At 41.5% G+C, this 25,246-nt stretch overlaps 1 protein-coding gene across 2 annotated transcripts; it reads right to left on the reverse strand.

Moving 5' to 3' along the window:
• Positions 1-268: 268 nt before the first annotated feature.
• ptp4a2b (protein tyrosine phosphatase 4A2b) lies at positions 269-24,051 on the reverse strand. Of its 2 annotated transcripts, none has more exons than XM_008284776.1 (7): positions 23,932-24,051; positions 6,129-6,421; positions 5,660-5,768; positions 5,476-5,568; positions 5,232-5,362; positions 2,160-2,234; positions 269-1,559 (listed from the first exon to the last, which is right to left on the reverse strand). In XM_008284776.1, exons 2-7 carry the CDS (start codon positions 6,131-6,133, stop codon positions 1,448-1,450), a joined length of 525 nt encoding a protein of 174 aa, XP_008282998.1. In that variant the 5' UTR covers positions 6,134-6,421; positions 23,932-24,051; the 3' UTR covers positions 269-1,447. The 2 variants fall into 2 exon arrangements, with proteins under 2 accessions (XP_008282998.1, XP_008282999.1); XM_008284777.1 differs by lacking the exon at positions 23,932-24,051 and adding an exon at positions 23,871-23,889.
• Between the last annotated feature and the right edge of the window lie 1,195 nt (positions 24,052-25,246).

Below are 25,246 nucleotides of genomic sequence, written 5' to 3' on the forward strand. Positions count from 1 at the left end.
TACTGGAACACCAAAAAGATGTGAATGATTTATGGCCTGAATAGGAGGACCAGGAAAAATAGCGAAGCATCTGCCAGCACACTCATATCCAGCAATGTTTGTAGTCAACTGACACGTCCGAATGCCTACAGAACTTAGAAACTCCATCCCAATGTGTAAACCAGCCCGCATAAATACCACAACATAACTTCATAACCATTCAAACTTTCCCAGCAGCCGATTGAAGTGTGATCAAGTAGAAAAGCAAAAAAACAACAACAAAAAAAAAGACAAGTATGCTTTTTATTTCAATTTATTTATCTTTAAAGAACCAATACGAATTGGGGATGTTTTCAAAATGGGTACAATGATAAAAAACTGACCATTTTCATTCTTCTCCACCTTGTCTTTCAGATTGGATCTCAGGCTCTGTGTACGAGTTTAAATACGCATTTTTCGGGAAGTCCTACTGTAGCCCCTTCGGGGAGAGTGAATGAAAGCAGGAGAAGTACCTGTCGGTGGGGTTTTTTTTCCTGTTTGACTGCCTGGATGAGTTTCTGAAGTGTATGTGTGTGAGTGTGTGTGAGTGTGAGTGTGTAGGAGCAGGGTTTGGTGGGCTTATCTGAGGTGGACTGATTATTGCACTCCAACAAGATTTTAAAAAAAAAAAAAAAAAAAAAAAGAACAAACAAAAAGAACAAAAGACATGGCTCTCAAAGGATAAAAAAACAAAACAAACAAAAAAAAAACTATTGGATAACCAAGTGTCCTTGCCCCTGCCAAACTCATATCTGCCACACATATCATATCTTGTGAATAAATATTGCAGACATATTCAAACTCAGTGAGCCCCTAACTTGAAAGTGACTTTAAGCAAGTGAAGGGTAAAAAGAAATCATTACTGCATTTTAAGGTGAACCTTTGAGTTTTGTGCAAAAAAGACGGACAGTCACAATGTGTGTTCAAAGTTTAAAAATGTTTTTAAAAAGGTACATTATTCTGGCCTAATCATAGTATCAATAAGTAGTGGAAATAAAAATCTGAATACATTTCATCACCATGTTTGTGTAAAAATAAAAATTCACAAAATGGAAATTGTTATCCCATGATTACAACAGAGACAAAAAAAAAGAAAGAAAGAAAGAAAGAAAGAAAAAGAAAGAAAACAAAACAGGATGGACTCAAGTTGAAAAATTCTGGCCCGTGGTTGAACAGTATAACCGGGAGGCGGGCCTATCTGTGTGCTTTGACCTTCCATTCATTGGTTCGGCTGGTGGATCCCCAGATCTGGATTCATTCATTTGATCACTCGCTTGCTCTCTGATCAATTAACCATGACTCAGTGTTAACAAATCATCACAATAATTACTGATAGCACTCTCTTCATTTTTTTTTTTTTTTTTTACATCTCCGCTTGTTGGAAGATTCCCCACTAGATGCGCATAAGAACGATGCACTGACAGATAGCCTACTGCACACAGCAGTTGTGGCCGTTGGTTTCCTTGAACCGCAGACGCATTTTGGGTCTGTATTTCTCGAGGTAAAGAAGCTGTTTGGAGTTGAAGGCTCCACGTCTCTTCCTATGAAAAGCAGAAGGGGAGAAAAGAGGGCAGGAAATTAAAATCTGTACAAAGGATCAAAGAGACCATCACCCTAAAGGTGACAGTAATTACTGTAGTAATTTAAAGGTATAGTTTGACATTTTAAAAAATCCACCAGCCAGAGTTAGAGGATAAACATATGAATACAGATAGCAGCTGGTTAGCTTAGCTTAAAAACAGAAACTTGCAACAGGGGGAAAGGTAACAAAACTCGTCTGCCAGCATCTTTAAAAATATGACACGTTTGTTTAACCTGCAAAAAAATAAATATGCATTCAAAACAAATACACATTAAATTATGTCTTGGCTAGAAGCAGTAACTTCCCAGAGTTTCATCCACCGAAAAGGCAAATAAGTCAAGTTAAATGCTGTACAGCTTTGCTTGTAGTTATTATCAGACTCCAGGATTACAGAGGTTCCTTGTGTTTTACAGACTACAGACAGACGCATTTAAAAATCCATAAGGTTTTAAGAAATCAAGGAAAGGCAATCCTTGAGTTACTTTAAAAGGCAACAACCGCACAGGACAGCTCAATCTTTATTAAAATCTTCAAGAACAAAAATAGAGAGAGTACTTACTGCCTTATGAACTGCACAGCATCCTCATACTTCATCCCACACTCAATGAGGGCTAAGGCCACCAAGACTGGAGCTCTGAGAGGTGAAGGAATCCACCGGACCGGTTCAAGGAGACAGTGAGAGCATCAAAGAAGGAAAGAAAGAGAACAGCAGATTAAATGCCAAGGTTCACATGGTTCTATAGTAGTATGGGGGTGAGGGGGAGGGAGGAGGTGGTGAGGAGGGAGGAGGGGGTTTCAACCTGGGAAACAGGCCTGGGAAACCAACAGGGGTGCACAAGTTCACCGTCGCCCTGCTGGGGCACTGCGTTCACACCCTGAGCCTCGCACACCATAAACACACAAAACTGTGATAAGTTACAGTAAGACAGCCTTCTCCTTTCTCGCCAGAGGAGATAGAGTGAGAATAAATAAATAAATATAGACGCTTTCTTGACCACTTGGCAGGTCAGATCTCAGCGCTAACAGAGCATTTCCTCCAGTGGCTTTTCTCTCACGCAGAATTCAAGAGGGACACCATGTGAGATAGGCAGGATTTGGGGGGGGAGATAGAAAAAAGATGTGTCAACGTGTGGAAGGAGAGGTTAAAAAAACAAACAAAAAAAACCCAGTCTAAACAATATGAGGAAGATTTTGCAAAATTCAATAACGTTCATCACTGTAATGGTGATGTGACTTGTGCTAAATGAACAAATATTTAAAGTGTACTAGCTTCACAGTTACTATGTCTTTCTGATTTAATAGTTACACTGCTAACAGAGATGTGTGCATGTTCATATTGTGATGAAAATAGGATTTATCAGGCTGAACTACTGTTATTATTGTTTAAAAAAGGACAAAAAAAACAACAAGGCACATAGCTGGTGCCTCCTACACTGACGGCCTAAGTGTTAGCCTGCGTAAAACACATCTGACTCCGAGGCGGAAAGCCCAGATGACTGCAGTAAACACAGTAGGGGGAAGAAGAGGATGGATTCAGAAAATGCCAGTCTAACCAATACTGGGAATTCTGCAACCTCTGGAATGCCACAGCAATGCAAAACGCTAGAAGCCATTGAGAACTGATTGGCTTACTGTGCACTTGTGGTCAGGAAAAGACATTTTCACACTCGCTCGCCCACATCATGTGCTTCTGCATTCTTTGTTTTTACACTTGCGTTGTTATTTAGCATAACTTGTCCGTAACTCACTGTCACCCTGGTCTGCGAATATGACTGTGCATATCTTCACATTGCCCGTGCAACCTCATGACCAATAGACAGATGGTATCCAAATCTAAAAGCCTTCTTTTCAGGTTAACAAAAGGTAATGACTGACTGTAGTAACAATTTGTAGATTATAAAACCAGCTGATTGTCTATTTACAGAGCACCGGAGGGAGCAGGAAGAAAGGGCAACCACTGAAGTTATGAAATGCATCACTGGCGTGAATTTAAGATGAAGCTCGATACTTGAGAAACAACAAATGATGAAGGAAGGAGGGTAGTTATATAATAGGAAATTTACAAGATGACAGAAGTATGCAGACATGTGTAAAATTTAACTGATCATTTCTGTGGCCCTGCATGTGAGCTGATTCTGGCCACATTCTTCTGGAGTCACTGTGCTACAGGAGAGACGAAATGGACTCTGGTCTGAGCAACACACAGCAGCATCGCACTAACCAAATAATACTAACAGGAAGAGGAAACAGAGGATGAGAGACTGGGTCAAATGGGCTGCATTACACAAGGGAGGAGTTGATGTGTGGCGGCCTTTGATATGGTGTATCCAGCACAGGACTCACTTCCTACATTGGGTGCACTGGTGGGCCTAACTTTTTCATTTAGGTGCACTCGCACATAATTTAGATGCACTCAAAATTTTTCAGAATGTCATCTCCTGCTGGGTAATACATTATAAGCAGTACTTTTTTTCGTCAGTTTCCACAGGCATTAACAGCTTGCTTTTAAACACATTATGTAAATGAGTGCAAACAGGAATTGAGGTGTGGTAAAGTGTTCTGTACATTCAACTACTTCTTTCTTTTTTGTAAGTGTGATCTGGAACTTGACGTTAGCAAAAAAAAACAGCTCTTCTTTGGGTATAGTATAAGCAGTGTATATGTTATTATCATTTCTGACCTCTCGTTGCTTTGATTTGCCGTAGCCTGGCGCCGAAACGCTGTGGAAAGGGGGGGCTGCTCTGCTGGCCATGCACCTGTCACCGCATGTCAATGTCTTGAAACCGTTGTGCTTTTTGATCATTTCAGTCCAGAACACTGATGCTCTGATAGCAAAAGTCTTGTTTCAGACCATACTTTGGAAACAGCCTTGCAATGCATAATGTTGGTTGTTATTCTAGGAATTTACATGTGGCGGTGGGAGGAACAGTGTGACTAATGTGCATGCAGAGACCATGCAGTTTAGAGAGTATAACCCAGGCTGTTTTGTGAATTTCAGATGTCCCCTGAATGTCAGTAGACGTACAATTTACTGACGTTCCCTAAATTCCGCACATTCGTCGGCAGCCACTACAATTTATCGACATTCCCTAAGCACCTTGCATGCATCAGTAGATTCTAACTAGCAACAGTGCACATAGAAGTCTTCCCACTAAGTTACTGCGGCACATGCAACTGAGACAGCTGTGTGGCCAAAAATCTATTTGAAAAGAGTGAAAGGGGGCTTTCTAATATCCGTATTACTGCAGTTGAAACCAAGTGATTTTATCTATGTGGGCAGGCTGCCCAGAGACACCAAGAAAGCCCTGCTAAATGTCAGATGCACCGGTGCGACCAATAAAAATGTTTAGTCGCACTTGGCAGATTTTTGGTTGCACTCTGGAGTTCTGAAGCCTAAAGGAAAGGTGTCTGGGTTAGCCTGCTGCCTTTGTGATTTAGACCCCAGACAAGCGGTGCCAGACGAATGGGTGGCAGGATGAATGGATGAACAGTTTTTAAATAAAAAGGTCCATGGACCATCCATTCTTTCAACCTATTATATCTCCTATTACATTTCTGGTATCCAAGTAATGTCCCTAACAGATCCATGTTGCAAAGGGAAAGAGAAAGACTGACAGTAGACCATACATACCGGCCCAGGCCCGCCACACAGTGCACAGCGATGCAGCAGCCGGGCTTCTCTCGAAACTTGGTGTTGAGCAATTTGAGCCAGTCATCCACAATCTGGGTGGGCGGAGGGGCACCATCATCGAAGGGCCAGTCCTAGAGTTGAGAATGCACAAAATAAAAACACAGATTATGTGCGTGACAGTGTCCGTTGAAAAGCATGAAAATACAAAGATAAAGACTGCCATAATGTGCGTGTCATTCCTTACCAGGACTTGGATCCCCTCTTTCTCTACTGGAGCCTTATCATAGGTGGCATCACACACTCTCACCAGTGTGTTCACCTCAAACTTTTTAAGTTCCTGGCAGACAGAAAAAAAAAAAACCCATTATGGACAAAAGTGTTTGTAAACAGACACACAAACAGATAGAAACAGAGAGATAAGGGCATACCTCGGTGAACTTGTTGAGCGTGGCATTGGTGGGGTTGTGGGTGATGAGGAACCTCATGCACTCGTAGGCAATCTCGACTGCAGCGGGGCGGTTCATGTTGGCGAGACGGCTTAAAAAACAATTACAATACAATATTCTTACAAAACAAAAGCGACTTTTGGCTCAGAAGTCAGCAAAGACTGCTAGAGATTTATGTATTCAGAGATGGGCAGAATAAATAAAAATGACAACACGTGGAGAAGGATGGGTCAGGAGGACAACAGGTGTTCACTATGGGATGATGCACACAGAGAAGGATAACAAAAAGGATAAACTAGTCCACAGTACTCCGGGATGTTAACAAAAATAAAAAAATCAATTAACACAAAACCAAAAAGTTTAAAGAATTAAAAAAGGAAAAAAAAGGAAAAAAAAAAAAAGAAAAAGAAAAAGATAAGGAGACTATCCAGGAGTCATCCAATCAGTTTACCCCATTCAGGAGAGCTGTTTGTGATTGGCTGTTCGAGGAGAAAGTGGAAAGCAAAGATTTTTCGTATTGGTTGGGACAGGGCAGGGCAGTCAGGCCAAGGACTACGCAATATCCCAGGGGGGCTTTGGAAAAGTCAGCAGTTCCTAGTGTGCCGGCAGTCAGGGGGGTTTCTGGGTAGCGTAGTCCCTCGGGGGGCGGCCGATTCACTTCTCCACAGAGGTGAGGTGCTGTGCCTGGCAGAATTCTCCGCTCACACACGCCATATAGGTACGGCTCAAGTCAACACAGAAACCCTGTGGAAGGAGGAGAAAGAGAAGATTGAGATTAGGTGGCTCTAATTTTAATGACATTAGTCAAAACCACGATTCAAAAGAGTATGACAATCAAATCAACATTTAATTACATAAGCAGTGTTTTAACAAGCTGCATATTTATCGCGACTGCTGATAGATTATGTGGTAAATTTACTCAGCTGCAGTTGTCTAACATAAACAATAAATGTGGTTCTTAATATCACAATAATATTTGACTACTACTACTGATATTAAGAATACCAGAGTTAGGTTGACTTTTTTCAGACTGAATAGTTTGAGCTATGGGTGGATTTCAATAAAAGTTGACTGTATTGTTTTTTTAAGTTATTTTTTGGCCTTTGTTCAATAGCGCAGTGAGAGAGAGACAGGAAAGTAGGGGAGAAGGATGGGGGGAGGACGTGTGGGAAAGGGTCATGAGCGGGATTCGAACTCATGACCTCCACATCGGGACTGTATCCCTGTACAAGTGATGCCAGCTCAACCAGGTGAGTTATAGCGGCGACCTGATTGTATTTTTTAATTGATTGATTCTATTACTGTAGATACAAAATAAACCCATTGTAAAATGTAACTCTATTTTACTACAAAGAAAGCACATATTTGCTAATTAAATTGCAATATCAATCAGAAAAAGACAATGGTTTCTTAGACCATCTAAATATATCTTATCTTGCTTTCTCTAATCCTCTCGGCAACCCTGTGTTTACTCTGGTCTTGATTAGCTGAAACACAATCAGCAGTACGTTCAAAGCTGTGGTCACCATTGAAAAAGACAGCTGCATTTTAAAATTTAATTAGACCAGCGAACTTCAGAAATTCCAGCTGTTGGAACATGTCACACTGTTTCCAGAAACTCAACAAAGCACAGTCATGACAGTTTCAACCTTCCAGCCTTGGTTATGTCTGCAGTGAAATGACTACACCTTTGGATCACATCGCTCAATTCACCACCTGTCACCGAAATGAAAACTAATAATATGCACAGCATGGAGCGCTCACACGCGCTTCATAAGGGTGTCTTTCAGAACAGGTAATGTCTGGTCTGTAACTAGCCAGGGAGCAGTCGGTCGAACTGTGCCAAGTCCTTGACAGTCTAAACCCAGCCGCCACAAACTGGCTGAAACCGTCTCAGAGCAACACAGGAGCGAGGTAGAGGGGGGGTAGAGGAAAAATGGATGACGAGGGCTGGCTATCCCCACGCTGACTACGTAAACAAGGTAGTGGGCGGTAAAGGGAGAGAAAGGGCTCGGACTTTAGCACCATGTCACAGGCAATAGTCACAAGGTGAGGATTACAGGGTGGGCAAAGCCTCAAACAGCCTCAGCAGTTCAGTCCCACGCTCCCGCTTTTCACCTCCTTGAGAATGACACAAGACTCTGTGCGCTCTCTCGGTTGCTCTAACCATTTCTATTTCACTCAGTCACAATTACTCAGGTTATTTAACTTGACGGGATGACGGTGTACGCCATTTTTAATGTATCTCAACTCAGCTCGCTTGATTTCTAGTAATTTTTTTTCCTCCTTTTTTTGAAAGAGTCAATTTAAGACATCTAAAATCCCAACTCAGGGCCAGTCTTCAAAACCGCAACAACTCTCTCCTCTTTGTGTTACTCCCACCCTCTACACCACTGTCACTTAACCTCTCAGTTAACTGCCAACACAGATTCACTGTCAAAGAGAAGTGTCAACCCACTCTACCTTCTAAATTTCTTTCCTCCTCTCCATCTTTTATACTTGGCAACAGCTACAAGGGCACTCAAAACAGCCTTGATTTTTTTTTTTTTCTCCCTTCTGTGATGGCCGAGATCCTCTGTGACGCCTTTAATTACCACCTCCGAGCAGCGCTGAACAGAATGTGGCATTGCCGCTCGCAGACAACTGAAGCTCGTACAAAGGGTGAGCGTGCTTCGAGGGTTTGTTTTCATCAGCTTCTAATCCTTTGGAAATGAAAAGCATGGACAAGTGGCAAGAGGGGGCAGTTAACATGTGCTTTTCACCTGTGAATCCCCACAATGGAGAGTAGAGCAGACAGTTAAAAGAGACTGACACACAGAGAAAATACTGAAGAACAAAAGAACGAACAGTCGCACCAAGGACGCCACAATGACAGCTTATGCTAAAAGATGAAAAGCAACTGGATTGTGGATGGTTGCCCAGATGTACAAAGTGACTTCATATAGTCTGTGTTTTAAAAGCGGCCAATGGTCGGGTTACAGGGAGGCAAAAAGGCAGAATGAAACACTATTTCAACGCTAACGCTGTACAAATAAAACGTACTCCTCCTGCACTGATCAGATAACGAGAGTAAAAACATCACATTTTCCAGTACTAAAGCTGCAACTTTTACTCAGTTCATCCAGTAGCTGGCTGACAGAAAATGAATCTGCAACAATTTGAAAACCAAAAAACTGTATTTTTTCAAGCAAAAAATGTCAAATCAATTCCCTGGTTCATATGATTATAAACGGAATCCTTTTTGCCATTAAGTAGGGAAAAAACAAGCTATATAAGTGAATAGAAACTGAGAAGATTTATACAAGTATCTCTCACTGTTTTCTGCTATTTTACACAGCAGCAAACAATCAATCATGAAAATATTCTGCGGATTATTAGTTGCAGCTCTAGTCAACACCCAGTTCTGGCTTACTAGTCAACTATACATAAATCACACATATGAGCGGATAAATAAGCGAAGATATCTACTGTAAATAAGTAAAAATGTTGGCCCCTAGCCTCGAGTGAGCCTCTAAGAAGAGAAGTGAGTAAACTGTGGTAACATCAGGCCTGCCTGCCCCAGCTGCCTGCCAGTCTGCCATCACAGCACTGTCGGGAATGTATGCAAATCGCTCTTGAAATTTGCAAACTGGTTCTGCAGTTATACACTGCATAGATGCAGGAAGAACAACGCAAACACACACAGATACACACCAAATATGTTTGTAGAGGCAAAAAAACATGTTTAACCACACAGGAAACAAGCAGCAGTGTGTATTCAAAAGTCTTGAGCACTGTAGAGCGAGAGCAAGTCCACAACTTTCAGCTGTGTAGCCTGAAAGGATTGTGCATGACACAACTGAGTAAGCATATAGCATAGTTACATTTTTTACTTTTGGTGTCTAACAGAAGATGTTTACATGCTTTAAAAAAAAATGTCTTGTTTTTCTTGTTGCTGCAGTTTTACCTCATGCCTCTTTAAGGCCCCCCTCCAGTCTGGTCTGACTAGTCAGCTGGTCTGACAAATTGAGGCAAGGCTGGTTATGTATCGCAACACCAGATCTCTCAACACAAGGATGTACCCCCTGCCGAAATAGCTCTACTGAAGAGATAGTCGCGGACTGTGAGGAAGCTACTCATTGCTTGAAGCCAAACTAGTTGCTAGGCAGGTGTTATCCAAATGTGTAACTCCATTTGACATGGATATCAGGCTTTGTCACTTTGCAGACCTGTTGCATGAACAAGAAAGCCACATAATACACTAAAGGAAAAAGAAACCCCTCAACAATCCTAAACTTAAAAACAACCAGTTTGCCCTAATATAAACTTTGAAAACTCATATTGCCGTTTGAGGATCTGAAACCACAAAGGGCATTTTGCTTTAAAGATTACTGAAACATATATAAAGATTGTTATCACTGCATCTTTTCCACTCTGCAGTCTTTGTATTTGATCATATCGGCACAGCTGCACAAGGCAGAATTTTACAACATCAATTTTAATCACCAACCAATTCCAACTTAATCATTAATTGAGTTTATTGCACAAATTACAACTATGCCTTTCATTTTCATTGTCATTGAATGTGAAAATCCTATGAAAAAATAAATTAGCGAACAGCATCATTTTTAACTTGAAGGTAGTAACAAAGCAAAAGTTGTCGTTACGGCTACCGTCTCGTGTTGCGGAATAAGTTACCCAGCTGTGGCACGGCACCACCTCAACTCAACAAATGACAAACACTAGCATTTTGTGCGCACATGTCTATGTACAAACATATATTCTAAATTGGGAGAAAGGTCAATGAGTAAAGGCAGAGGCCCACGCAGCAGCCCAGAGAAAGCTCCCTTGGTGCCCTGGTCCACATCACGTGATCTACTGTTGGAACGGGACGGAGAGAAAGAGTGTGGAAAGGAACCGACTGTGAGCTGATAGGAAGAACTTCCAAAATCAGCTGGCCCTTCCCAGAAATCTACAGTGACTAAGGAGAAAGAACAGAAGGATACAGACAGTAAGATGGTAAGTGTGAGAGAGCAGGGAAAAGTAGTACTAGCTGATAAGGGCCACAGTATCTCAGAACAGAAAAAGGTCATGTAAACCTAAACAGGCGATAAAGTGGAAAAAGAATGGGAACCAGGGCATGGGTATGCTGCAGCTGTTAACTCATCATTTTAGGATGATTCATCAGTCTGTCAGGGAAAGTAGAAAGGCATGTAATGTTTAATTACAAAGGAAAGGAAAAAGGTATTCAATTAGAATGTGATTAAGTTTGACAGATAAGCATTGGCAAAGCTTATAATATCAACAACGCATGGGGCATTGCCAGTGGAAGTTGTAAAGTTAGCAGAGCTTAAGTGCATGTACAGAGAGAGTATACTGCTACAGTGGGAGTGCTAATTGAATGCCTTTCACTGCGTTAAGGGTTTTACTGTCATGGGACTCCATAATTGTAAAGCTGAAGCTGTGGGCAGCTCATGCTGACACCTGATAGCTGTCAGGTGTCCTGTCTCCATGACTTTCCCACCCTCACTACTACTACACACATATACCACATATGTACACCATGTACATAGTGTAGATAGCCACAAGCTGGCTGGGCCAATACATTTGCCACAAGGGCGAGGGGGTTGTTCTAAAATTAGAAAGAAAAACACATACACACACAGGGCAAGTGAGCTCAAATGTCTGGACAGGGAATATACAGGCTGGAGAGGCATGGTGGCAAAACAGCAGACTTTTACACAAAATGTGGAATGTCTGAGTCCATCTTCTTCCCCCCTTGCGAAAGATGTTAGTATTACATGCATCCCTGTCTGGTGGTTTGAGGTTGTGCGTCTCTCACTGATGTTTTGTCTGGAGCCAGACTGGGCATGACCAGACTGTACTGCCTTGAAGCAGCTGGAGGGCTAATTTGCTGTGTGAGATCCAAGTCGAGTGGAAGGGAGAGCGCCTGTCATCCGTGGCAGGGTGGACAGTGAGAGGAGGGAAGAGGGCAGGCCTGAGGAACCCCAGTTCTCCTCGATGTGAGAGCAGCATGGATGGCATGAGAAAGATAAAGGCTGTGCCACATGCCCACCTGCTTGCTACACCCATGTCGCTTCCTGGATATACGGCAGGCGTTTGCAGCACGCTGTTTAGTTGAAACAAGCACAAGTGAAATGAGGTTGGAACCAATTATCAGAATCAAAAATAAAATATCTTAATGATTTCCTTGGAATGGGAATTTTGAAAGTTGTTATTGATGCCCAACCCTATTTCCTAAGGCTACACGCGATCGTGAACATAACAACAACAAAAAAAAACAAGTATATAAATAAAAGGTGGGAGGGAAGTACTTGAATATACCAAGCATTGATGTGAAACTCACTGAGGAGCATTGGGGGGAAACCACTGACAGCTGCAAACAAACTTACAAACATCATGAATCAGTGAGCACAGAATAAGAGCCAAGTGTCACAGAGGCACGTCTTCATTCCTGTGGCCTCTGTTAGTGCCAAATAAAAGATAACTGATACACTTGGAAATGTCAAGGAGGATACGGACAAAGGAACTGCAACAAGAAGAAAGTCGGTAACGTGATGTTTAAAAGAACCCCTGAAGAGGACATAACAATAGATTAAAAGAATTAAACAAGAGAGAAAGAGAGCATAAAGCAATTACAAGACAAGAAAGTCAAGAACTGAGACTAAGACCCAGTGGTCCAGCTGGTTCCTTGCAGTGACGTCAATACTGTTGATAGGCTGGGTGGGTGGATCTCACCTCAAATTGGAAGTGTTGTCAACCCAACTATGTTCCCACTAATACCCAAAAAAACGAGAAGAACAAAAACCCACTACCAAAAAATCTAAAACTAGTACATGGAAAATGCTAAAAGGCAGTCGATTAAGAGAACTCGTTGACTTTCCGACAGGTGAAACTGAGCAGAGGCCAACTTTATGTGAACAGCCCTACTGACACACAAGCACACCCAAGTTTTTCGCACTTCAGTCAATTGGAGAAGTTCCAAAGGCGTGTTTGCAGACCTTGGTACATCTAAGTGTTAAAGTTGGTGTCAAACTTGCAGGGACAGTCTTTGGTCCACCTCAAAACAGTGGTATGAGTCACTTACAGAAACCGCTGACGAGCATTTTCAAAGAGAAAACAACACCCGTTCCAAACACTAAAACACTAGTTAACATGCAGCTGCAACACTACAGTCAGCCGTCACATAGTTTTGATACAGCATCAAACTATTTGAAAAATCTGTCTTTGATTGCAGTCACTGATGTAATGAGCTCACTTTCGAAGTCTGAAGACAAAAGTTAAGACGCCAGCACAAAATACATGTTGCATCAAACCTGTGGCGTTACAAAATAAATAAGAGTACAGTGCACCGGTGCAGTATTAACCCTCTGAATGCCAACCAAAACATCAGCAAATCTAAGCTTGAAATCGTGACATTTCATTAAAATCACTTGATTGTACACGCCTCATTAAAAAAAAAAATGTAGTTTTTTTTAAATGTAAATAGTAACATTTCTATAATATAACACGCCACCTTGCTTTTAAAGCATTGGTAACACCCAAGAGCACTTGTTGTATATGTTGATTATATATATTTTTGTGTGTAAAATACATCATCAAAGAAATGTAACTTTTGTTCTCTCTCACTTTTTATGGCATTAGGATTTTATTATAATGCACAAAAGGGAATTTTTGACTGCTCTATACTTTTAGCTGTTTCTATAGAGACATGGGACTTTATATAGCTGTGAAAAAGTAGCCCACAGTGTGTAAAAATGTGACAGGAGAAAAAAATGGCGAGAAACTGCTTGTGTCTAGGAGAGTTAAAATAAATAGAGGTCATTGTCATTATCATTTACAAGCATTACATATACTCTGTGTCGAGGAATACCTCTCACAAAATCAAGTCATGACTCCAACGCATTAAAGCAATCCCTCAGTAACAGCTTTCAAATGAATCCTGGTTTAAATTTAAGTATTTGGATCAGAAAAATCAGGAAATGCTGTTAAGGCTCATATTTCCTCCCATTTACAAAAATATTTACACCCATTGCTATGGCGCTCCAATTGTGGTTAGATGCATTCTGTTTGCTTTAATGATCCTTGACATGTGTCTAGAACTTGACTGGAGTCCACCACTGGTCAGACCTGAGGGATGGATGACGGGTGCCAATTACAGAGAGGTCATTGAAGAAAACCTGCTTCGAAGTGCAGCGACCCGAGACTGGGGCGACAGTTCACCTTTCAGTACAACAGAGCAACCAAAGCATACAGCCAAGACAATGCTGGAGTGGCTTGGGGACACGTCTCTGTCCTCGAGTGGCCCAGCTAGAGCTCAGACTTAAAACCCGTGCAGCGTCTGTGGAGAGACCTGTAGATGGCAGTTCACAGACAGGATCTGCATGAGTAATGGGATAAACTGCCAAAATCCAGATGTCCAAAGCTTGTAAAGGCGTACCCAAGAAGACTCCAAGCTGTAACTACTGCCAAAGGAGCTTCTACAAAGTACTGAAATAAGGCTCTTGATGTTTTGTAAAAAAAATAAAATAAATATTTGGATTTTAGTTTAAGACATTTAGACATTTGCACTCTGTCACTATTGGTTACTGAGCATGGATTCTTTTTTTTCTTTTTTTTTTGGAGGGGGGGGTTACTTTAAAACCAACACAAAATATAATATATATACAATACAGTGAAAGGCTCTGAACCAAAGCAACTGTAAGAGGAAAAAAAAAAGCATGCTCCCAGGTCACAGCCCAACACTGAAGGGGCCCGTCAATGCGGGGTATGGTGACAGGTCACCACAGCATTCAGCAAACAGTACACACATAAAAAGAAGTAGTGTGCGCAACCCTCCCTTGCCATCAGTCATGCTCGAAAACACACAAAGACAAACAGGCAAGCAAGAAAGCAAACACACGCAAAACTACAATAAGCTACTCGAGTTAAGCTTCTACTCCTTTTTGAGCCTCACCAGTTTATCTAGTGTGACAAGCAATACACTAAAATCCCATGACATGCCTGGACAAGACGGCATTGAGAGATGGAGGCTTATATGCAAAACTGAACTCGAGTGGAGATCCTGAACTGTAGCTATGCCTCCCGTGAGCTTCATACTCCAGAGGGTTTTAAAAACATGAGGGTAATTGGAGGGTGGGTAATCTTACTTCAAGACAGTATGTGACTTTTGTTGACTGAATTCTGTTAATGTGCCTGCCTATGGGTTTCCAGGAATGTAGTCGCAGATCTGGGAAGAACTAGTACACGTCCATTCAAAACTTTTCTGAGAACAGCCTCTTTACTTTACCTATCATGTGGGTAGGGAAGGGTTTGAGTAGCAGGGCTTAATTAACTACTACCAGCATGTGAACAGCCACCAGCCTGGTGTCTTTTCTTTATTATACAGTGTACAGTAGTGAAATTAATACGTTCATATGCTTGACAAAATGAGCAAATTGAAGACATTCACAGGCAAACGGCAGTCTAAGCGCGTATCTATATGCATTGAGTGAAAAGAAGGGGGGGGATCACTGATTAACAGCAAAAATAATAGACTGCCTGCCCTTTGGACATTGTCACCTAATAAGAACCGTATGATTAGGATGTGAGTCACAGTTGGTCATGTCTGTGTTTACCTGTTTCAAGGTGAAACCATGCACAGACGGTGTGACTAAGGCTTGTGGTTGTCTTAGTTTGAAATATTATAAAGCTGGGTTTTTCATGGGACCGTTACCGCAGACCCCTACGACATACAGTCTCCCCACATAGGGCAGTAATACTTAAAAATGGACTCACAGAAAACCACAGGCTAAGTCTTCTCCTTCCCCTCCCTCAGTCCAAAATTCGAATGAGGTAACAGAGCCACAAGTGTTTTATTCTGTTGAGGTAATACTTTGGTAACTAATAACTCTACGTTGTTGCACTGTTGTCAAAATGTCAATGAAAAGAGCACAAAAGTATAAACATCTTTACTACAGTCTTTTCTTTGGTTTGCAGGGGTGTCACGTTGGTGTATTCGTCCCCAACTGGGTGGTGCACGACTTTCTGTTTAGTATGAAATCCCCTCTGCACGGTAAACAGAACAATTGCTGCCAGAAGTTTACTTCTGTATACATAACTTGTACTCCCCAAATAAAAATTCTACACTGCAAGCTCCAACCGATACATTTTGGAAGTGCACCAGTTGTTGTCCAGTGTTAGCCGTAAAGCTGGGAAAACACTGTTGTACATGCCGACCTTCCTGCAAGGCCAGAATCTGAAACTTCTCTGCTTACACTGTACGGGTCAACTGACAGGCCAGCATGCGAAGCTCACACTGAACGATAACGGTTGCTCTTTCCAGTCCAATAAAGTTCTTTCAAACAAGATGGCTGCATCCTCAGTGTAAACAAAAAGAAAGAGGAAGTGTAAATGTGCGGGTTTTGAAGCTGAAACTGCGCTATTAGCTATAGTAGTGAAATTAAGTTATTAACAATGTTTTAATGGATATTAACTGTATTTATTCTATATTTAAGAGTTAAGAGATCAGATTTTTATCTTATTGTCATTATTCAGCACTGAATAATGTGTATTAACTACTACAGTAAGAAGTGTAGCACATTCAGGCTAAAAAGAAATTCAAACAATTGTATAACTTGAAAAACAAAGTTCATACAGAACCAAGAATTTTGTGTACCATTACAGTCCTACTTGCGTGTATAGCGGGAAAAATAAATCACATCGCTCTTGTTATAGCTTTTACGTCGGTGGACAGTGTTTGATCAAGCCTAGAAATAGGTTGGGGGTAAAGAATTACCCCTGAAGTTCAAAACTCCAAATCAACAGACACATAAATATCCTTAGAGCTGCCCATAGGTTGGACCTCTCTAGCCACGGCAGACCTCTTTGACGGGTTTATAGATTTACCACAACGTCTCACCAAACTTTACTCACACGCGTTTAATCTGTTAAAAGCAACAGTTAAAGTCTGTAAAAATAGGAAAGAAACATCACAAGATTGACAAATGGTGTAGCACTGGTGTATCCACTAACACAACAGGAATGTTGTACTGATGTGTGGATGGGTCTGTTGTACAGCAAAAACCAACAGTGCCTCATTTCTGAAGAATATTCTGCTACAGACTTAACCCAAAAGGTAGCAGGGTGCTGTCAACTTCACTTTAAAGGCGCATGTTTCTACATTACTGCAAACCGGTAGAAATAAACGTTAAAAGTATATGAATGGCTGTGAAAAAACACCCAGGCGATGATATAACATGACGAGAATAAGTTGACTACGTGGTACAGATGCAGGGCTTTTAGGTTGACAAGCTTAAAATATTAATGTGCTTTGAAGTTTAGTGGTCGTTTAACTGCTAGATTGTTTCCTTAAGGATGACTCACGACTATGTCGGTCCGTCTGAACCGTAAAAAGTAACTTTCATTCAGAACTTCAAAACAGTAGACAGTGGTGTTTTCTTTAGAAACCATTTGGTCAAGCATAAACAGTGTAGTAAAGACACCGCCTTACTGACACCACAACTGGACGTCAACGCAGAAATTCTTTGGCCAATTTACAAAATTAACATAAACTACTGTATACTACTTATTTTGCACAGCAACAACCGTGTGAAAACTAGTTGTGATATCACAAATCATCTTTACAGGAACACATCCTCAACTCAGATCGGATTTGAGCACAGCGACACTTTTCACTTTGACCAGAAGCTAAGTAACATTTTCAGGTGGACGACACTATATATTAAACAGGTTTGTTAAACCACTTCACAATAACCATCAGAGCGCCATAACTGCTATGTATTTGAAGGCCCACAAACATTTTTGCAAAATGTTGTTTTCCCAACTGTGGATTACAAAAAGTTTGATTTGTCAGAACATGAACAAGAATTCGCAAGAAGTTAAACACTGGTGTCACATTTGCATCTTCTTGATTAGACTTGCTTATCTCTTACTGGTAGCTCACTATGTTATGTTATGAGTGGGTGTAACTTTAAACATTGCATGCGATGCTTCTGGCTTTTAATGCTCGCGATGTTGTGCGAAGCTTAAAATGTATTATGTCAGTACAGCATTTGTTGTTCACATTTCTACACAAATGAAGGAAAACGCCAATTATTTAGTTAAAAACATCAAAAGTTCCACATGATTTAAAAAAATAAAAATAAATAAATCTATTAATCAGCTGCTAGCATTGTTCCTCATTGCCCAGCTCAGTGTTGCTGATTGATGAAAACTGGACGTCATTCATTCTATTCCCCATTCAGCACAACAGGTTACCTCTCGTTCTGTTCTCCCAGAAGACAGAAGCTCATCTTCCTGTGGAGTACGTGTTGTTCTGGCCTCACGTGTCAACATAAACTGGCCTAAAGAAGGGAGGTGAGAAAACATGTAACCCCCCCTCTGTTTCCATGAAATGACAAACACCCCCTACACGCGCTCTCGCACACGGCAAGGCCCACTTATCACACTGCTTTGCAGCCTCTGAGTGAGCACAGATAAACAGTGTGACGATCAAAGGCCTCTGATAGGGCTTACGGGGAGGGTGGGGGGGGGACAAGGACTGATCCGTCTCTGGAAAGGACTGAAAGAGACCAGAGCTCAGTACCTTAGAAATGGGAATGAAAAGGGGAAAACATCTGAACAAAGGCCTGTTCTGTCCGCGTCTAGCTAACCTAGCTGTACTTCTAATCACACTTTTCACAAACTCAAACACCAGCATCTGAACAATAACATGGAGAGAAAAACAACGTCTAAGTCTCAACACTTACATTTGCCTGTAATTTCAATAAGGATGAAGAGCGCACACATGCAAAGTAAAACTGATCCTCTGCCAAAACGTGTGCTTTAACAAAGGTTGGACAAAGTATTGAGTATTAACGACAGAGTTGTTATAGTTTTGCTCCATATAAAAAACACAGCACAGCTGTTTTGACAAGTATCTCAAGATATTTTACAACTGAAAGCAGGAATATTTGTTAAATCTCAAGATGAGTAGTAAAACGGGCCAGTTCATGGTGAACCAGCTCAAATGTGTCCAAGAGTAACTGCAGCCTGGAAACTGTAGTCGCCAATTAACAAGAAAACAATTCAACAATGGAAAGAATAAGTACATAGAGATGTCTGAAAAATATACACTTCATGCTCAGTTTTAATGCTGAGCATTACTTTTCTCAGGGCCAGTACAGATACCAATTATTAGCAATCAAGAAGCCAGATAACCAGTATTTGGATCAGATATACGCTTGCAGTAAATGTTTTAATTCCAACTAAGAACTGCACTGAAAGACATTTGTTTGTTTGCATTTTACAACAGTTTTTACAGAAGAACTTTGTAACATTTATTTTCACTGTTAAAAGGGCTTTTACAAGCCTCCACTATGCCTCTAGAAGTGGATTAGTATTCATTTGTTTCCATTTGGGAGTCTACTCTACATTACAAAAAAAAACAAAAAAACCTTTCCTGGGACGTCGCTAGACAGGACACAATGATTAAAACATTACCTATTTTAACCTAAGGCGTTTGAACATTTTCCTGATGTTTCAGCAGGATCACTAAATAACTGCTGAAGCTCGTTCACCTAAAACAAATATGAATATTATGCTGCAATGAATCCAAAGTTTTAGATAATGCATCTGACGCGAGGATGATACTGCTTGCAAAGAATAATTTTTCATGAGCCGAAAATCACTATCTGCACATTTACCTTGTGGAGTCCTCGTTCGAGTAGCACAGCGGAGTGAATGTTCTACGAGCAGCCCCCGTTTCTGTTTGTCTCACAGATGTGAACAAAACAGGACCTACATTTTAAAAAACATCAGCTGTGCAACTGTTCTATGAGGAAGTGTGTTCATCTTGTTTACTAAACCTCAAGGATACGCTCTGTGAGTTTTGGTGAGTAAACCTGAATGTAAATATAGCATATGTTTAGTTCCAACAAAACTCCACATGGCATCTTTAATGTGTTAGCAGTCTATATGAACGTGTACCACAATGGTTGATTATTTTTCAATATCACTGCGATCTCCACAGAGGGGACAGTAAAGTTTTCTGCTCTGATCTGGAATATGGGTCGAGGGACTATATTCGGCCATCTGAGCTCCTTTGATAAGTCATAATCTCATGTCACAATTCTAAATCTGCTCTAGGACGACATCTCCAGCATACACTGGATACATCACAACAGCGGGCCACACCTCTACCTGTTTGCCAACACATCAATTAAGTCTGGACAGACAGTACCAAGGCTGAGATTTAATTAAAGGGTGGAGATAAAGATCTGCACAGCCATAATGCAGAACAGTTTAATCAGAATACAAGTTGTTCCTTCCACATTCCAGCTAACGATTACTTCCACTCTGGCAAATAACTGACAGCTTCTCTTTGTAGAAGTTAACGTGTTTGTTGTTTTCAAAAAGAGCCAAAGGGTTCTTGGTTATAAGTGTGTCTGGGTGGTGGGTTTATCTAAATCTTTACCCGAGTCAACTCAGGACAACATTCACGATGAAATCCGCATGCAAAAAAAATGCAAACTCCCAAGACAGTGTGGAAAAAAACACACACACACATCTCAGTACAAGACACCAGCAACAAACAGACCCAGACAAGAGAATGTCTGCTCACTTTTTTTTGCCGGGAGGTGCAGAGTCCCACTGCAACATCAATTCTTCTGACATTTGGAAACTAACTTTGCCTTCTGACAGCAGCATCAGGGGATGCCTGTTGCCATACCAACGATTATCTCTGTGGTAGCAACAAGTGCCCCTGCAGGGAATTTTGGTGTCCCTTGTGAAGAGATCAGAGAAGAGCAATGGTGCTCTCTTTAAACATTCACAAAGCAAAGCTGAAGAAACACTAGAAGGTGCAACATTAAAGAGGGTCAAGGTTCAGAATAGATGGCTGCACACTTTGACTAAGAAACCTTTAACCCTATGAATCAACGTCTTTGCCGGAAGAATAAAAAAAAAAACACACCCTGTGATCTCAGATTAGCACCATGTAGCAAATGCATCTTTATGAGATTACAGCCACAACGAACACATTAGTTTAAGGATATGTTGTGACACATTTAAAAAGTGTTTAATAAGCTGTTTCAGGAAATAAAGAAAAAAACAAGCTGCACGAGATACAAAACAATGCTTAGTCAATGAGAAAACAGAGTGAGTTTATGTGCAATACCACAGTACTTTCTAGACCGCAGCTGCTTCAAAACTAGAACACTTTCTGAATCAGAAAAGGTGAGAAGGTACACACAACTACAAAACAGCTCGAACAACAATAACAACACCCTTCACTATCGTATGTTTGACTGTTCTCCGCAAACTGCAGCTAAGGCAGCTTTAGCTAGACAAGGTAGGTGTAAACACAAATAACAAAGGAAGATCTTATTCCTACCTGTTGCTATAGTTTCAGTAGGCAGCCTTGCAGCAGCATCTACAAGATGTGTCAATCTGTCAGACACTGCCAGCGCCACAGAGCCAGTGCCTCTGCTTTATACGAACGCTGTGGCAACAACAGTAAACGAACACCGTGTCGACCAGGGCATGATTCATTAACCAACACACACCACAAGAAACCCACACAAAAGGTGCCCGTGGTTACTAATGCATAATTATAGATTGTTTTTCACTTAATGGCTTCAAAAGCGTAGATAAAAGTGTGGGCATCTAATCCTATCTTTCCACTTTGGACTGATTTCAAAACAACACTATTTCTATGGAGCCAAAGATCTTCGCAAGCTATCCCATAGTAAAACCAAAGCTTGTGTTCCACTCTCACCACAGCCAAACACTGAGGGGAATAACTAGGTTTTCAATTGGCCAAATCTGTTAAGCCAGTCACTGTGGAAAGGGCCTCTTCATCCCTACCTTTCAACACTCACAGTCACCCTGTGGCTAGATGGGCTGAATGCCAGAAGGCTACAACATAGGTGTTCCTCTCCCCCAGTAACCCTCCTTGGTAAGTTGGCGTCAGGTTACTGAAACACTGGGTTCACCTTTCACAGTTACGGTAACCAAGGCTGAGAACTTCCCTACTTGTCACAGTGCATTTTTTATGTGGCCAGCGGACAGTGCAACCACCCTTTTATTGATGTAAAAATATAATCCAGCTAGATTTAGCCCAACTCACATGGTATACCCGCAACATAATTCAATTTTCTATTAGTTAAACACTGGAATTTTGATTCAGGTAATGATATCATGCCTAAGAAAGGTCATCATCGACATTTTTTTTGAAAGTGTAGTTCAAAGGCGATTTGTTTTTAACACAAATATCACCACATAAATTATGCCAACTTAGCAGACAGACACTGAACGCCAACATTGCAGTTTCACAGTTCACAAAAATGCACCACAAAAATTAACAAACTCTTCTCATGGAGGCTGAACCTACGCGTGATAGGAGCTTCACTAGCAGTGTGGCGTCTCATGAATGAGGGCCTCCAACTGTATAGCGCTGCCTTTAGCTGTAGGGTGAGCAGCAAGAGGACTGAGTGGAGAGATGCTATTTCTAGATTGGCCAGTGCATCATGTGTCAATTAGCTATAAAATAAAGCAGGTCAACAGTATGCAGTGACCTACTTCTGCAATAAAAATGTGAATAAAGACGCCAAGCCCTGTCGTGCAGAAGTTGTGAAATCCCACTTTTTCATGAAGGCAAGCCTGTGTATTTGTCGCTTCCATACCGTGTAATTACACTGCTTTCAAGAAAAAGTAGGCCTAATTATTTCTACAAAAGGTCGCCACGCCCTCAGTTTGTTTTGATAACTGCTATAACATCCTCATCTTCTATAGTCTATGCAAGCAAATTAGGTCACCTTGCAGTGACTCATAAGCAGGAATGTATAATTGGCTTACCTGTTACACCAGTTACTCATTGACTCATCCGCCCATGTTAGTAGGAATGTTCAAGAGCTATTCATTTGTATTAGCTGCCCACTAGAATTTACTACCAGTAGAGACTCAAATCATTGGAAGGTCATAAATTGAAAACTGAGAGGCATGGGAATGTGCCGCGGCCTTTAGTGTCACAGCTGCTCTAGTCAACTTCCTCCCCAAGTGCATTTCCTCATTTCACTTCAGCCCACATGGCTAAATGGTTGGGTGCTTTCTGTTTTAGGAAACCAGACGAGGCTAAATTATAGACCCATCTAACCCCAGTGCTAGCTACATTTCTACATGGAAGCCAAGCGAATACACCGAGTCAGCCCAGATAGTTAACAATAAAGACAGCAGTTTAGCAGCAAACAACCGGGAGCCCGTGACGACAAAACAACAAGCAGACAGGCGGTGTCGGTTTACCGACCGCTTAGTTTCCTTGTTAAATAGTTAGCCTGGCCCATGGCTTCAGATAAATGAGTCAACCATGCTGTGGGTCAAGATATGTCACAAAGGGCGGAAGGCAGCTAGCTAGCTCGGTCGCCATCTAGTTACCTCTAGCCAAGTCTGTCGAGACCACCACCACTAAAACACCACAGCAGCCTGAAAATACTGAAAATCACGATCACTGTTTGTATCCTGGACATTTAAATGACACTGCCTGTGTCTAAGTGAACCAAGACCGCAGGTGAAACGTTAACCAAAGCACCGGTGAAGCTGAATGTCCAAGAAAAATGTTACCTGACTGCACTGATACACCAAGAGCTCATTGTACTGCTAAGGGTAACGTTAGCTCTTATTATTATGAGATTCCAGACGACGTTCACTTTGGACAATAACACACCGTTAACCAGCATCCAAAGTGGCCTGTTACTAAATGAAAATGCACATTAACTACATAGTAGTGAGGACAGTGGCGGCAAGGCTAGTGAGAGCTTTTTCCTCTTCTTTTAGGAAATAGCCATAGCCGCAAGCTAGCGCAGCTACACTTAGCTAGCAGGCTAGCTCCGCACTTTGCTTCCACCAACAGCCACGGATACGTCAACACTCGCCAAATTAGAGTTAACTAACTTGAGTTTGCGAACCACAAAATGGCGAAACAAGGAGAATCAACACTCGTACCTGTTAACACAAATTTCGACAGCGAAGTGTCTTTCCAAGCTTTGCCTTGGAAGCTAACGTTAACGTGGCTACATATTGGGTCGTCTACTCGGACAGATCCCTCATGCAACTTACTTTAGCTGCCCTGTGTTGTGGTAATCATCTAACGATAGATATTGTAAGACTCAACTTTTAATCGGGCTCTAGCGGATCTGTAGAGCTTACAATCGCATACCATCATGCCAGAGACGCATTCCAAGAAGCCAGTTTAGTGAGTTCGGTCGTGGACTACTTACAAAGAGCAGGCTGAACATTGAAATCCCGTGACTACCCCGGAGAAAGTGGAGGGAGTGCAGAAACCGCTGTCAGGTCGCCTTTTTGTTCCTCTTCAATGTGGCAGCTTGAATTCTCGTCGGAGGTCGGGAACTGTTGTCGGGGAGGAGCCTCCTCAGTTGGTCGACGCCTTCAGGGACTGTCGGAAATGGGTTAAGCGAGGCAGCGCCGCTCAAAAATAAGCGTGTGAAGTGTGTAATTTTCTATGACACACGACTGTGATGGTTTGTAATTCCGAGAACGCAAACTCAGCACAGGTGCAGGCAAGCGAAATGCTTCATTTAGAACCAATAGACGTAATGAACACCTTCCAAACGACAACAAATGCTTATTATCAGAGTTGAGGCCGGTGCAGTATGTTGGGAGAAGACTTTTCGGTTGACACCAGGGAAGCAGAAGAGTAACAATTTTAGGTGCAACATTTGCAGCTAGTTCGTTTGATGCTGTTGTGACACGTTATTACTAAGTGTCCCTGAATGTACTAATCATAAAGACTAGTTCATCATAACGACAGCTGTGGCTCCTCTTTACAAACACCAAGAAGCAGTTGCGCGAGTTTACCCGGGTCACATGAACGCCACATGGAGGGTCTGGCGTCAGTACGACGTAAGAAGAATCCGGGTGAATGATGACAGCTCACCATGGTGACGACAGTTCCAGAAAGTAATAGCGCCATATATTACCCCTGTGCTCACGGGTTGTTCTTTAATATAGACCCTATCTCAAGTTCTCATCCAATCACATTTCAAGAAGCTCCAATAACCTATTTAGGTGTGCACACTTCAACCTGAAAGCACCAGAGTGGGCGTTCGTCTTTTATTTAAAAGTTTGCTTATTTGCTCGTGTATATATTTACACTTGTATATTCATGTCAAAGCTATTTATTTCATGTGGTTACCTGCAACAGAAGAAGCTTACTGACAGATCACACAGGGGTGTCTCAGATCTATCAGCGGCCTGAAATACTGTTTTTACTATAATTGTATATCTCCCTCTAGTGGCCACTCCTTTACCTGCAACAGATTTCTACAGCTACCCAACAGCTACTGATACACAGTCGTCCTCAAATGTATTCATACCCTTCCATTAAAGAAAAGGCAAAATTCGTAATTGTCACTCAAATAACTATAAACGGAAAAAAGTAATAATAAATAAAAAAATTGCAAAATTATAATTTAGTGAAATAAGACACTGTTTTTGAATCGTGGTTGAAAAGAATAATTTCAAAAAAATAAAAAACTGTCCTGGACAAATTAGAGCACTTTGCTGATGAGCAGT

This window comes from Stegastes partitus, unplaced genomic scaffold (assembly GCF_000690725.1).
Source record: "Stegastes partitus isolate 25-593 unplaced genomic scaffold, Stegastes_partitus-1.0.2 Scaffold372, whole genome shotgun sequence".
NCBI lineage: Eukaryota > Metazoa > Chordata > Actinopteri > Pomacentridae > Stegastes > Stegastes partitus.

Bases quoted from the DNA above. Each gene is read 5' to 3' on its own strand.
- ptp4a2b (XM_008284776.1), bottom strand. The intron at 5,363-5,475 runs GTAAGGAATGAC...TCTCAACTCTAG, and splicing joins AAGAGGGGATCCAAGTCCTG to GACTGGCCCTTCGATGATGG. The intron at 2,235-5,231 runs GTATGTATGGTC...TTCACCTCTCAG, and splicing joins TGTGTGGCGGGCCTGGGCCG to AGCTCCAGTCTTGGTGGCCT.